This window comes from Camelus dromedarius, chromosome 2 (genome assembly GCF_036321535.1).
Source record: "Camelus dromedarius isolate mCamDro1 chromosome 2, mCamDro1.pat, whole genome shotgun sequence".
Lineage (NCBI taxonomy): Eukaryota > Metazoa > Chordata > Mammalia > Artiodactyla > Camelidae > Camelus > Camelus dromedarius.
The window spans coordinates 62665117-62679488 of NC_087437.1; the positions used below are offsets into that span (position 1 = coordinate 62665117).

Sequence of the window (14372 nt, forward strand, 5' to 3'; positions counted from 1 at the left end):
TCCTCAGTGCCTGTGATCTATCCTATGATGAGCTCCAGGGACCAGCCTTTCTTCTTTTATGTTCCATCTTATCATGAAGACATGTTTACTAAAAGACTTTTCAGTAAATAATTTTAAATTTCAAAATACTGTATCACATAGTATTTGTATATACATGAAGACTGTGAAGGTTAGTCAAGAGAAAGGTCTGAGGAAGGGAGCGTTGGTGACCCAGGACCATTCGAAAGCGAGGAAACAAATACAGTCGGAGTCAGTTTCCACGTATTTGGTTAATCCTGAAAATACATAAGTGCTATCTAGTCTTATTGCTTGTACTTTCTACTATTTTATTAATCTATAATCTTGGATGGGATGAGGTGGAGGGTAGATGAGGAAGTTGACTTTGAAACCAATGGAAAAGAATGATGAATATTTTTAGTTCTACATTTCCACTGCGGGAGTGTTTTTAAGGTTCAGGCTTCGTTTCCATCATTCTTTCTCATTTAGATAGGTTTGTAGTTCTATTTATCCTTCGTAAACTCTCTCCTTGCACTTCTGTGCTGCGTGATTTTAATTTTCTCAGTCCTAGTATAGGAGAGAGGCAATGCCATTAAACCTGATTGGGACGAACACTTGAGTTATATTTTTTAAATATCATTTGCATAACAACAATTTTTAAAACACATCCTAGGAAACAAATGGTGGATCATGTACAAACACAAAAACAAAAACTCCTTCCCAAAAAGCAAAAAGAAAGAAACCATGGAATGCCCAGGTGTAAATTTTTTTTCCACCAGTGGAAAAAATGGGCAATTCATAATCATCTTGTACGGAGAATATACACCGGAAAGCAGCGTTGGCCTCAAAGTGCAAGTAGTCCTTTTAGTCCAGGGAAACACTGGCGGCTGAACGGTGATAGGATTTGCGATTGCAATTAAAACGCAATGCTCTGATAGGGTGATGTATCAGATATTATTCCATGGCTTCAAAAAGGACTTGGGACCAGGCCTTTAGAAGACCTATATGGCTGCCTCCTTTTGGTAAGCACCCCTTTGCTTCCACAAAGGGTTAGAAATAAAGCAGGCCAGCTTTCTGAGGACTGCGCTGTGCAGCTGCAGAAGACATCAGAAAGTGTGGTTTTTTACGTTGTTCACAGGCATTATAGGAAAGGTTTCTATTTGCACTTTTGTATGAACCTGTTTTATTCATTATCTATTTCAAACCAAGAGTAGACATAAAAATAGCCCCACAACTCTTACTGTATTTGGACTCATTTCTTAGCAGGCTTTCCTGCCAGATGAACTCTGAGCTGCCAGTGAATCTGGGGGTAGCATTTCATAAACAGAACCTATGTGAGTCAAATACCTGTGACTGAGAGAAAAATCTTCTCGTTCACAGATTGCAAAAGGGTAACATTGCTTTCTCTTAATGCACAGGTTCTAGTAAAAGAATTCTATACAAGATTTAAAAAATGCTCTAAAAAACCTGTCATCTAATTGTGCTTCGTCAAAACAATATAATGCTTCGGTAAATAAGTTATTGTCTTAACTGGAGCACTCAAAGTTACTTATGATTGATTTCATATATATCTCTATATTATAAAACTCTGAAAACGGAATGGAATATATTTTACCGTATGTGTATATGTATCCTATTAAGAAACTATATCTAAGTAATCTACACCAGAATAATTGACATACATGACATCTCTGTTAAATAGAATTTTTTCTTAAAATTTCAGCAAAGGCAGAAATCTTTTATACTCACGACAGTCAGTTTAAGTTTTGTCCAGTTAACCTCTCATTTTGGAACTCACAATTAGAATTTCATAACAGCTACTGTTCCTGTTACCTTTGCCTTGCTTTTGAATACTTTCTGTGACTCAGCATCTGTATCCCGTCTGAATGACCTTCTGGAAAGTCCCTAGATTTGGGGCGATCTTAGTGCCTCTCAGACCCTGAATAACCACTGACAAGGTATAAGAGGTACACCTCTCAATCCAGAGAACCATGTAGAGTGAAATAATGAACAGAATTATTTACAGACACATTCAGTCTTGCTTTGGCTCACACTGCACTTCCATGTGAAACCTCGGGGCCTGCAAGATGGCTATGTCCCTTGGTTCACCCGGTTGACAATGTAGCTCTTGACGTTGGGAACAGGCCGCACATCGTTCTGATGCTTGCGGCGCTCTATGAAGCACGCCAGGCGGGAGGTGTCCAGGGGGATCTTGGAGTAGCTGCCGTTGTGGGGCTGCAGCCACGGATGCTGCAGGCAGGTGGCTGCTGTGGGACGCCTGCGAAAGTCTTCCTGTAAGATCACATTGATGAAATCTCTGGCGGCATTGCTCACACCGCAGAAGTATTCATGGGGGAAGCTGAAGTCCACCCTGCATACATTGATACATGTCTCCTCCTTGCTCTCATCCAAGAAGGGGGAGACCCCGCTCAGCATGACATATGTCAAGACTCCGATGCTCCAGATGTCGGTGCCCAGGGACACAGGGATGCCTTGGATCACTTCCGGGGCAGCAAACTCAGGGTTCCCCAGAAGGTGGTGGATGTGGAAGTGACCTGAGATCTGGACAGCATCCTCCAAGTCAATGAGCTTCACTCGAGGCACTGGAATCCGTAGGTCAATGAGCAGGTTTTCAGGCTGTGGAGATCCAAGGAGGTGGGGAGAAGAGAAGGCAAGTTCAGCTCTCTGTTCTGACTACCAGGAGGACTCCATCCGTTCAAACATGGTTCTGCTATTCTTTGATCAAGCCTGTCGTGTATGGGACATTTCCTATGCAGAGTGCCCAGGAGGCTTCAAACTGAACTAAATTCTGAGTTTGGATGGGACTTCAGAAAAGTTGGACATTGAAAATCACGTCTTCTTAACTAGCCCTTACTTCTGCACTGAATTAAGAAAAGGTAAATTCTTTATTTTGGAAAACAGGAGTTTCTTTTTTGAGCACCATGATAAGGAAGGTGACATTTATTGGATTCCTTCTATAGAGTCAGACAAAGTGGCTAAAGCTTCCCTACCTTCTCTTACCCCAGAGGTCATGTGACTCTGGTGTGTTCTTATTCACTCACAAATAACACACAAATTGTGTGACAACCCAATATTCACAGAGACTTTAATGTCAGTTAAAAAAATAAAATAAGAATTTACATCCCTCAAGGGTAATGACTGGCAGGTTGGACTTAACCATTCCCCTGCTAGGGTCGCTATTTCTTATTACCTTTATGTCCAAATGTGCAACCCTGCAGTTGTGAAGGTACTGTAGGGCTTCCATGATGTCTCGGATGTAGAAAGCTACTTTTTCTTCCATCAGCTCATCATGATTCATAAGGTAGTCTAAGAGCCGGCCGTCATCCATCCTGAAAATAGGGAGGAAAAGGCAAAGGAAATATGCTTGCAAAGAAACAGAAAAATAGTACACATACAAATCTGTAAGATGTCTAAGATTTCTCGCACTCTCTCTTATAAATGAAGATCCACATTGCAACACGTGCATATTTTAGTTACAGCCCACAGTTAGCACAATGTTCAGAACTTGTATTAAGAAAATAAATGAATGTGTGCTTCAGGGAAGAAATCTGTATAAATTTAAGACACATTCTGTTTTGTGAACTTCTGAAATTGCTTACAGGGAAAAAGGTCTGACACTCCTTTAAGACAGGTTAGATTGCATAACAGAGAAAGGAGGGAGAGAGCCAGTGCACTCTTGCAATCGTCTGAGTAACTGGAATCTGGAGACTGCAAGGCATCCCGCGTATGTTTTGCAAATTGCTTTTACTTGTCAACGTTTAGTTAGGGAAAAACAGAAAGTAGGCAAAGTTTGACCTTGGCATTCCTGACCCCTTTTTGAATCGTTTCCCTCTTGGGCAACTTTCCAACCTTAAAACTGTGACTGAGAAGCTGGTACCAGGAGCCAACCAGACCTAGATTTGAATCCTGGTTCTGCCACTTACAGGCAGGGGGCTTGGAGCAAGTCACTTAAGCTCTCTGTGTTTTGGTTTCTTCATCTTTTAAGTAGGAGTAGTAACAACAACAACAACAATGTCTATTTCATTATGAGGACTGTGCAAGGATCAAGTGAGACAGTGAGGCATTTAAGCATAATTGGTAGCAACAGTATGTGCTCAACAAATGGCAACTATCTTCAGGGGCCCTGTGCCCTCTTGAGCGGGGAGTGACCAGTTGTCAGGCAGCTGTTCTCTAACATGCACTGGGCTGATAGAGGCCAATTCCCAGGAGAGGCCCAGGCAGAGGAACTTGAGCCAGAAACTACTTTTGAGCACAGCTGACAACCCCCTGCCAAGTTTCCATTCTCTTCCCTCGCTTGTTCCTTCCCACTGGTCTCACCTCCTGCTTTCCTTGACAGGAGCACAGGCTAGGACCAAGGGAAGCCTTCTTTGCCTTCCTCTGACCCTGCCAGGCTGGGGTGGGAGTGGTGAGCATGGAGGAGAGTAGGACTGGGCTTGTTAGATGCATCTCTCTGACCTTCTTGGAGTGATTTGAGAGAAGTTAAGTGTGGAACTGCTTGGAGACCAGAAAGTCTCAGCCACCAAGTTCACCCTTAGAGCTCTTGGGTAATGCAGACACCCAAGCCCCACCTGAGACTAAGGGATCAGAACCTCAGTTGCCTGATGGAGAAAAGCTCTACCAGCCATTGGATGGCCACCAAAGGGGTACCCACAGTCATGGCATAACCAAGAGTTAGCCCAGGGGCTAGCTCCAGCACTGCCTCTCCTCTAGTCACCCCTGAACCTCAAATCAGGCCAAGTTCCTCTCTATGTTCTCACCACAAACCTCTCCAAAATATGCATTTACCATGCTATGTTGAAATCACTCATTTATCTATAGACTTCCTCATTAGACATAACTCCTCAAGGTCAAGAACTAGAACTTCTCATCTTTGTTTCTGCTACCCAGGCCCAGGTCTACACAGTGAGTGCTCAGTAAGTGTTTGATAAACTAGTTCAGTGCAATATTCATCTAATTTAATCCCTGCAACATCTCTGAGAAGTGGAAATACTTCTTCAGACTTCCCAGATGAGGCCCAGGAAAATAAGTCCATTGCCCCAAATCACAGAGCGGGGATTAGAACCCAGGTTCTCCATGCCAAGAACAGCTTCTCTCCAATATTCTGTGGTGGCCTGGTAATCAACACCTTCCCTTGGGATGGTAATTGGCAAGTCTGAAGGGGCAGAGGTTCTGGGTCTGCTGTACCACTTTGGCACACAGGTGACAATACCTTTTACTGGGACTCAAGTACAACACATTGTCACTTGTACACAAGGATAGTTCCCTGTTGACAGAATGTGCCTTGTGAGTTAGAAAGCGCTCAACAAACAGGTTAGGCTCTGAAAGGCTTTCTGTAAGTGTATTTATGAAGTCCAAAATGACAATCTTACCAGCTACTACACAGCTATAGAAAGTCAAGTATCACAAAAGGATTACAAATACTAACAGTGATGGTTTTGTTTCCTCTTGTTTCTTTTCAACTAATTAAAAAATGTGGTCTAAGATGTCTTCATTTTGGCTTTTTTTCATCATAAATTTATGGTAAGTTACTGCTTCAAAGCCCCCCACACACACACACACCTAGATTAATAAACACCCAAAAGCAAGACGAAAATGAGAGTTGAAAAGCAGTAAATAGAGGGCTTCTCTATTGAACGTAGGTTCACGTGGAGCCATATACGGCACTGATCTTTGGTGTAAATGTCTCCAGGGCCAGGGCCTCCTCAGTTCTAATCAAGTAACATTTCCATGAGGGCTCAGTACTCCTGAAAAGGCTGTTCTCTTTAGCCTCTGTAAGATTTCTCTTCCCACTTTGATTTTATTGCTCTGTGCTGGGGCCCAGTACGTGGCCCCAAGTATACGGTTGCCTGAGTTCTTAGAAATTCTGGAATGAGAGATAAGATTCTATCCTTAAAGGAATTTCTTGGGTGGTAGATTGGGGATGTTGGGCAGTGGATGGATGCACAAGCTCTTCTCTTTCATTTCAACCACCCCTGTCAATAAGCCCATTGTCAATAAGCTTTTCCTAAATCCCTGCCCAGCCCAAGAGCCCACAAGAGAAAGAAAATGAAAAATGAAGTGAGAGAGATATGGGTTCAAGTCCCAGCTTCTCCATTTCCTAGTTCTAAGGAACTAGTTCTAATGACCTTCCTTCTCCTTAATTATCTAATGTATAAAACGGGAATAACATTTTTATACAATGGAGGGGAGAGTGCCTGTTACATGCAACACTTTGTAAACGAGAAGACACTGTATAAAATGTAACTGCCTTTTCCATTAATTGTGGGCAATAAATAACCCAAACAGCTGGGGACCACTCTGAAGAGATGACACCTGTACTTACAGTTCTAAAATCAGGATGTAGGAAGTGGGGGACTCGTAGGTGTCATGGAGAGTGATGTACTGGGGGTGCTGCAGGTGCTGAAGTAGGGCGGCCTCATGGGCAGCCTGCTCTTTTTTCTTCATTTTTTTGCTAACAAATTTCACAGCGACATCTTTGCGAGTAGCTTTGTGAATGCACTTCTTTACTATGGAGAAACGGCCTCTGGAAAACAAAAGGGAAAAAGTGTTTTGCTAAGATTCCTCAATTAGCTCGGTATCATTTTATTCAAGGATGTGTAAAGTTTTATTTGAAGCAGTCAGACAGTGACATTTCATTAGGAATCCTGTTTTCCTGTATTTTTAATTATATTATCATTTACAAAAACCTTGTTTCCGTCCTTAGCATTGTAGGGTTCTTTGAGATGCGAAAAACTAAATAACATTTTTAGTCAATGTATTTCTCTGTCATTTTGATCATTAAGCACAGGTTCAGTTTTCTTTTCTAAGAGTATATTTCTATATTTCTGTAAAATACAACAGTAACAATATTAAAGTAGGAGGAATTCTGCTCTATAATTTCAAAACATTTTTAAAGAGGTAGTATTTTTTCATTTTATTTTGTATTTATGATCCTTTTATTATGGAAAATTTCCAGTACACACAGAAGTAGAGAATAGTGTAACAGATCTATACACCCAGCAGCCAGTTTCAATAACTATCAACATTTTACCAGCCTTCATCTATCCTCTTCCTACCTCCTGCCTTTTTTTTCTGGGGTGTTTTAAGTGTATCTTATTTCTCGCATAAATACTTAGTTTGCATCTCTAGCTGACAAGGACATTTAAAAATATATAACCACTGTGTCATTTTCACATCTAGCAAAATTAGTTATGCCTGAAGTAGAATGGTTCCTAGACTCACCTGCAGGCCTTTGGAAGGTGGTAAGAGAGTGAAATGGAAGGAAGAAGTTGAGAGATGGAAGCTCGAAGAGGTGGCACAGCAGCACCATCCAAGGCCTGTCCCAGAGGTGCCCTCACCCAGGGTCTGAAGGGCAGGCCACCCTTCTAGCAGAAATGGATGCATCAGACACCACGGCCACCACTAAGGTTGTCCAACTGACTCCTTGGCCTGGCTCTGTGTTCATCAAGCAACTTCTGATAATGATAATTTTTTTTTTTCTGCTATAGATTTTCCCCAAAGAAGAGAATGCCCTAATCAATGAAGCAAATATTTGACAAATATTAATTGAAAGCCTATTATATGCCAGACATCATTCTTGGCATAGTAAACAAGTATTTGGTCAAATGGGGGATTCTATTTTATATCATCAATTAATAAATTGCCATTCTGGGTTTTGGACAGCACTCTCTCTTGTTTGTTTATTATAGGTGACTCCTTCCGGAGGACTTTGGATACAGGGAAACAACTGATGGCTGAGGAGAGGGCACCTGAATTAGTGGCTATGTCAAAGTACTGCTACCTTAATTTTTAAAAAACATTTTGTGTTATCAAAGTTATACATCCCCATGGTTTAAAAAGTCAATTAACTTTAATAAGCTTTGTTATTAAAAGCAACAGTATCTCATCCTTCACCTGTCCCCACTTTAACTTCCCCTTGAGGTAGTTTAATATAACAGTTTAATATATTTTGCTGATTATTTAGGTATTTATTTCTATGACACTAAATACAGTATGTTTTGTGTGGCTACATCTTGATTTTTCAGTTTTAATTATTATCTGTTGACATCTCATTATGGAAGATGAGATTTTAGTCTCTTTCCTTCCTTTGTCCCCACCACATAAGCACTTTTCTCATCCTCTGTCCTCCCAAGAGAACTATTTTGTAATCAGTATTCATTGTTCCCATTACTGCAGCTATGTCAGTGCTGCTCACAGCTGAACCTCTAGTAAATTATGACTATTTTTCCCTTTTTTGATAAAATGCATTCTTCAATCATTTCTAGCAAAAAGTGCACGGGAAGTAAGTCATTTGAGATTTGCATATCTAAAATGTTCTTTTATACATTTAGACTTGATTGTATGTTTGGCTGCACATAATTCTGGTAAAAACTTTTGAAGGAATTATTCTATTGCTTTCTAACTTCTAGGATGATTGATGATGTTAACTGTTAATGTCCAAAGCATTATGAATCCTTTGCATAGGACCCATATAAAAATATTTAGCTCTCTCCTCACCGAGATTTCCCGCATATTCTTTAGCTCAAATGGACCCTTTTTGTAGTTCCTCTGGCCAGAAAGATGGAATTCCATCAGAGTTTTAGCCTCTTGCATCACCATACACTTCTTCATGAATGCCCTTGGTAAAGCAGTAAGAGAAAGAAGAAGGGAAAAATAGGAATCTCCCTGCTCTCTTCCTGTCTTTTGGCATAAGGATGGGTTTCTCTTGGAGATTTTGCTCTCTGTGCATGCTGCATAGTTCCTTGATTTTGGCCCACCTTTGGTCAAAGCCAGGAGATCAAGGAGAAAAAAGAAAAACCCGAAAACCTCAAAAAAACCAGAAAATTCCCTTCCACTGTCTTTGTATTTTGCAGGTGTTAACTTCCCTCCCCAATCTCCCTGTTACTTACTTTTCAGAATCCTCGGGTAGTTAATATTTGCATTTTGCCCAAGGATTCTAGTTCTAATCAGTGAGAGGGAAAGGCTACAATGGGCTTATTCCTTCTTGGCCAGCATCAAAAGTTGTCTTCTTTTAAAAGTTGGGGACTACAAAGCTGTTTGGAAGTTCTGAGTGTGGGGGTGGAGCCTGTCAAGTTGACCTTCACTACAGGGTGATCTGAAGGGACTATTTAGTTGGGGGAAAATCCAAAGTCAGTATCTTTAAATCTTTCCTCTTGAGCTGGTCAGGTTCCCCAGAGAAAGACTCTCTTACTTTTCTGCCTAGAAGATGAAGCCTTGGCTGTCCACCTCTGGAGGCCTGGTGGGTAAGAGAGCAGTGGTCTTCAGCATCTAGCATTTATATGTCCTCATTAATGTCCTGTTGGGAGTGGAGTTCCATTTGCTCGCAGCTGTGCTTGTGTCCCTGAGAACAGAGGCATTCTGCCTTACCCTTCCCGGAGGATGGTTTTCCTGGACTTGGAAGGACAATCATATAACTACCCGAAGCTGGGGTGGAGATCTGGAGCCACAGCTTCTTCTCAAACAAGGTTCAGACAGTCTTTCCAATTTTAGCATCTTCCTAAGACACATTTCCAGAGGTACTGGATGCTGCCAGGACCCAAGCCTTCAGGGAATTTTCTGCTGCAAAAGTTATACTGGCTTTGAAGATACTAACTAATATACATAAAATAGATAAACAACAAGTTCATACTGTACAGCACAGGCAACTATATTCAATATCTTGTAATATCCTATGGTGAAAAAGAATATAACAAATACATGTATGTTCCTATACCCCTGAAGTATTGTGCTGCACACTAGACATTGACACTACATTGTAAACTGACTATACTTCAATTAAAAAAAAAAAGTGATACTGGCGCTCACCTTACCCCACCAACTGTCTTGGACTGAGTTTCTCAGGTCCCTCAGTCGTTCGTCACTTTCACCTATTTTTCTGCTTCTAATACCAATGTCCTCATCTTCATGTGCCTGCTTCAAAATTTCCTTTACTGTGGATTCAGTGAAGTCTCAGAAGGGAATGAAAATGGATGCCTGCGTTCAACCTGTCGCCCTTATCTGGAGGCCTGGTACCACTACCTTTTCAGATCCTGTATAGGTAACCAGTCAGCATTCCCAAGGGATAACTTTTGGGCTTCTTTAAGATGGAAGGGGGCCTATAGTTTACTTCTGGTTAAATATGCCACACTCATGTGCTCTTTGCTTCTATAGATGGGTTATAGGAGTCAACATATTTCTTTTTGGTTTTTATAGTACTTAATTTCTGGAGAGCTATTTTTAATGAGAGAGTCACACAGACCAAGCATTCTTGGTTTCGGTGTGGTGGGGAAAGCTGACTCACCTCTATGGCCCTGGCACAGATATCCTTCATGTATCTCATAAAGTATCTATATGTTTTATTTCCATTCTGCTAGCCATACAGCATTTTTAGAGGATCTTCTAAACATATGATGACTATAGTTGGGAGAGAGGAAAAGTGTCAGGCTGTTGGAGATGAAATTAAAAAAAATTGATTGCTTTGAACAGATCAGAAAATTGATCTCCCCTTGAGAAACATCAAAACATCCCTCTCTTTAAGGTAAAACATGCCTTCGCCTATGGCAATCAACAGCAAATCCAGGCCTCAGGGAGAATTAACTGGTATATCAAGGGGATGGAACCAATGTCATTTAGAACCAGATGGGGATTTGACTTGCTTATTATTGGGGTCATATATAGCTTCACAAACTTTAACATCATGGAGCAAACTAGATTTCAATTCCTAGAGCTTATTTTTAACAACAATTGCTATAACAAGAAACAACGTATGTTAGCAATACAAGCACAAGCTTAAAGTCTGGTAGCCCAGGGTTTGAATCCTGGTTCTACACCTACTAGTTGTGGGACCTGGAGAAAGTTACTTAACCTCCATGAGTTTCCTTTATGGGACATCTACTCAAACACTACCTCAAGGTTTTGTAACGATTAGATTAAATAATTTTTGTATAATATCCGCAAAGCATCTGCAACATGATAGTACTCAATACACATCACCATCACCACCACCACTTAAATTTCCACTGGCCTTTTTTTCTCTGTTTGGCTGCACAAAGAAGATAGGAAAGTAGAGCTAAAGTCAGCTTTTGATGAAAGGAGCTATAACAAAGGACAGTGAGTTACACTGTGACTCCTGCCTAAGAAACAGCAATAACAAGCATTTTGGCTCTCTCCACAACCTCTGTCACAGGCACTTAGGGAATTTTTATTTTTCACTGAGAGACGTCAATCACCGATGGAGAAGATGCTAATGGCCAGTAGCTAGTGGCTGTTCTTATTTATGCATTACAGGAGGCTGGGCGACCTGCAAGGTCCACCCATGTTCTCTCACGTAGACCACCCGGAGACCAGCGCATCATGGGCACGAACCTCGTTTTGTTCCTTCTCAACAACTATTTTGTGAGACAGGTGATAGATTTTTTTTCTATATTCTGTGAAAAGTTACATTTTTGTCCTTCTTATTTTTGAGGACATAGTTTTCTAATAGAGAGAGAGGAAGTGGGGGGTTGGAATAGAAATCCCCATAAACAATGTGATTGGCACATGGACATATATAGAGACCTGTACTCAACAGTTAGTGATTACACATTCTTCCCAGGAACACATGGAACTTTTTAGGAAAGTTGACCATGTTTTACTCATAAAGCAAATCCCAAAAGAAATCAAGGAATCAGTATTATAATGAACAAGTTCTTCAACCACAATGTAGTTAAGTTAGAGATAATTTTTAAAAAGCTCATATATTTGGAAATTTAAAAACATTTCTATTACAATTGGATCAAAAAAAATCATACTTGAAGGAAAAATACTTAGAACTTAAGGATAATGAAAATGCCACATGTCAGAACTCAGGATGTAGCTAAAATTGTACTCTGAAGGAAAGGTTGAGCCTTAAATTCTTATGTTAAAAGTAGAAAGGCTGAGAGTTGACAAATAAAGGCTTCAACTTAAAAAGTTAAAAAAAAGAGACATAGAAATACACAAAAATATTCTATTTTTTTCTTAATCTAGACAGAATGCACTTAGTGAAAGAAACAAAAAATAAGAAAAGCAAGTCATTATTCTGATGGGATGTTAAGTGTTCATGAATGAAAACAGAAAACTGGGTTATTACCTTCCAATTTCATTCAGCTCAGTATAAGCAGAATCAAAATTTTCCTTCCAAGAAATGGTGGCGCCATCAGCAGCAGCATCTTTGGAAGAGAGAGAAGCCATTTACTCTACTGCGGAAGTCATGTAACAAAAAGGTTAACAGAAAAGCTCTGGCATCATCCCCAGAGCAATTCTTGTGACTAAATATGGAGTCTAACTCAGTGGGAAAATGCCACGGTTCTCTGAAATGTTATTTTAAAAAACAGTATCCAAGGGGAAACGGACATGACGGAGTCAGATTCCCTGTCCCATCTACATATACAAAGGGAAAAGTCCATGAGAGAGGTGACTCGGCAGGCTTACTGACCCTGGCTGATTAACGAGGGAAGGAAAGTGCCAGGCTGAGGAAAGGCAGGACACTTGTCTTATGCCACAGGTGGCTCCTTAATTCCAACGACATAGTCCTACAACAGGACAATTTATGTTCCACAACTGCTGCTTTAATCCCAAGGACATATCCCAGTATCTCTTTCTTCTCCTTCTCCCCCTGAAGTTTCAGTTTTAGGGCTGAGCTCCACGGGAGGAAAGAGCCCATAGTGGAAGATGACTAGCCCCACCAGAGGGAAGATCGCGATGGCAGAGTCTTCCTATCAGAGACCCCGTGGCCCTGGTGGGGAGGGGGTGTGGAGGGAGGCTGGAGATGTCTCCACCGGCTGCCAGGCTGATGGCTCCCCACTGGAGCACTTTCTTTTCCTCTCTGAGCAATAAAAGCAGCTCATTTTTTTTTTTTTTTTAACTTTGTCCCTCTGCCTCTATTGAGAATTCTTTGTCCGTTGGTGGACAAGGACCCACACATCTGGGGGGAGGGGGGCTTACCCACCTGTTTGGTGGGCTTTCCAACTAGGGGGTCCCTCTATCCATTAACATTCAGACAATCAGAAATGTAACTTCTGGATATTTTCAAATAGAAATTTAATAGAGAAAATTAAAAGGGAGGAAAAAAAGCACTTTGAAGGCCTAGAAAAGCCAGTGAGAAGCAGGGCTGCAGAGGCCGCGGCAGAGAGGAAAGGGGAAGAGTTACAAGGCCAAGGAGAAAAGGAAAGCTATGCGCTCAAAACATTCTAAGCACTGCTCTTTCCCACCGCTTTGTTCTCAGCATTAATGAGTTTATCCTGTATACTGAATGTTTAGCTTAATTCAAAATATACGCCTGAGCAGAATCTTTGGCAGCAGTACCTTGTCTGATGTGTTAATTTCCAGGCAATGATTTATACACATACACACACATGTGTGCATGCGCGTGCGTGCACACACACACTCGCGCGCACACACTACCTATCTGTGCTGTCTGCTGGGGACCAAGGCTCACAAGAAGCACAACGTGAGCAGTCGTCATCCCGGGTGGGACTTAGGCCGCGGCTTGGGAGCTGAACAGTCAAGCTGCAGTACGTCTCTCCTGACCCCAGTCACCTCAGGCTGCCCAGAGCATAGCCGGGCTGAGGTTGGACATGGCTTATCCATATTGAATTCTGAGGAACTAGAGAAGCAGGGCCAAGGTTTCCCAGGGAGTCACAGGCCCATAGGAGCAGAGCAGAGCTGAGCTGGGCTGGCTGTGGAGAGGGGCCTGGGTGCATTTCCGGAGTTAACTGCAAGGGCGGGGCTGCAGCCTGAGGCCCTAGAGAGGCTTGCACAGCTCCTCTGGAGACTCCGGGCTCCCCTAAGCCGAGACAGGTTCATTGTCTTTTAAGTACAGTGACCCCCTCTCCCTGTCCCCACATACACCGTCTACTGTCTGGCCCCGCCCAAAACCTCAATACTTGGAGATTTCTTTAGGTTAACATGTTTCCTCTTACAAAATGTCCCTGGGACCAAGGTGGCTTGATGAGATAGTGAATAGGGGAGCAAAATGAGGACCACATTTGTAAAATACTCATGGGTAGCTAGTTAAATGGATATCTTAGTTAATTATTCAACACAGCTACATAAAAATGTGGTTAAAAAAAAAAAGAAGACTTTCTGGGAGGGTTAGGGGTGGAGAAACTATCAAATACTCATTTTGATTCAAATCTTTCCACCAGGTTGCTTTCCTCTCCCCATTTTAAATTGCTGAGTGGGGCTGCCCATAATGCTATAAAATACAAATAGGCCTGGTAGTGTTCCCAGGGAAGAGGAGGCTTGGTGTTCCTGTCTCAGAAGAGGGCTAGACAGCATCCATGTCACTCAAGGATGCTTAGGAACACAGGTGACACATAGGTGCCCGGGAACCTGGCAGGCCCAGGGGTGACGTG

General features: G+C 41.8%; 1 protein-coding gene across 10 annotated transcripts in view; it reads right to left on the reverse strand.

Moving 5' to 3' along the window:
• Positions 1 to 1696: 1696 nt before the first annotated feature.
• KALRN (kalirin RhoGEF kinase) overlaps positions 1697 to 14372 on the reverse strand; it is a 608090-nt gene continuing 595414 nt past the window's right edge. For 7 of the 10 annotated variants that reach the window (XM_064494426.1, XM_064494420.1, XM_064494419.1 and 4 more), the window contains 4 exons: positions 12107 to 12185; positions 6341 to 6541; positions 3209 to 3347; positions 1697 to 2634 (listed from right to left, as the gene is read on the reverse strand). In XM_064494426.1, coding sequence (XP_064350496.1) covers positions 2089 to 2634; positions 3209 to 3347; positions 6341 to 6541; positions 12107 to 12185 — 965 coding nt within the window. In that variant the 3' untranslated portion in view covers positions 1697 to 2088. The remainder of the gene's footprint in view (positions 2635 to 3208; positions 3348 to 6340; positions 6542 to 12106; positions 12186 to 14372) is intronic. The other 3 variants (XM_031454545.2, XM_031454538.2, XM_031454542.2) reach the window with 2 other exon arrangements.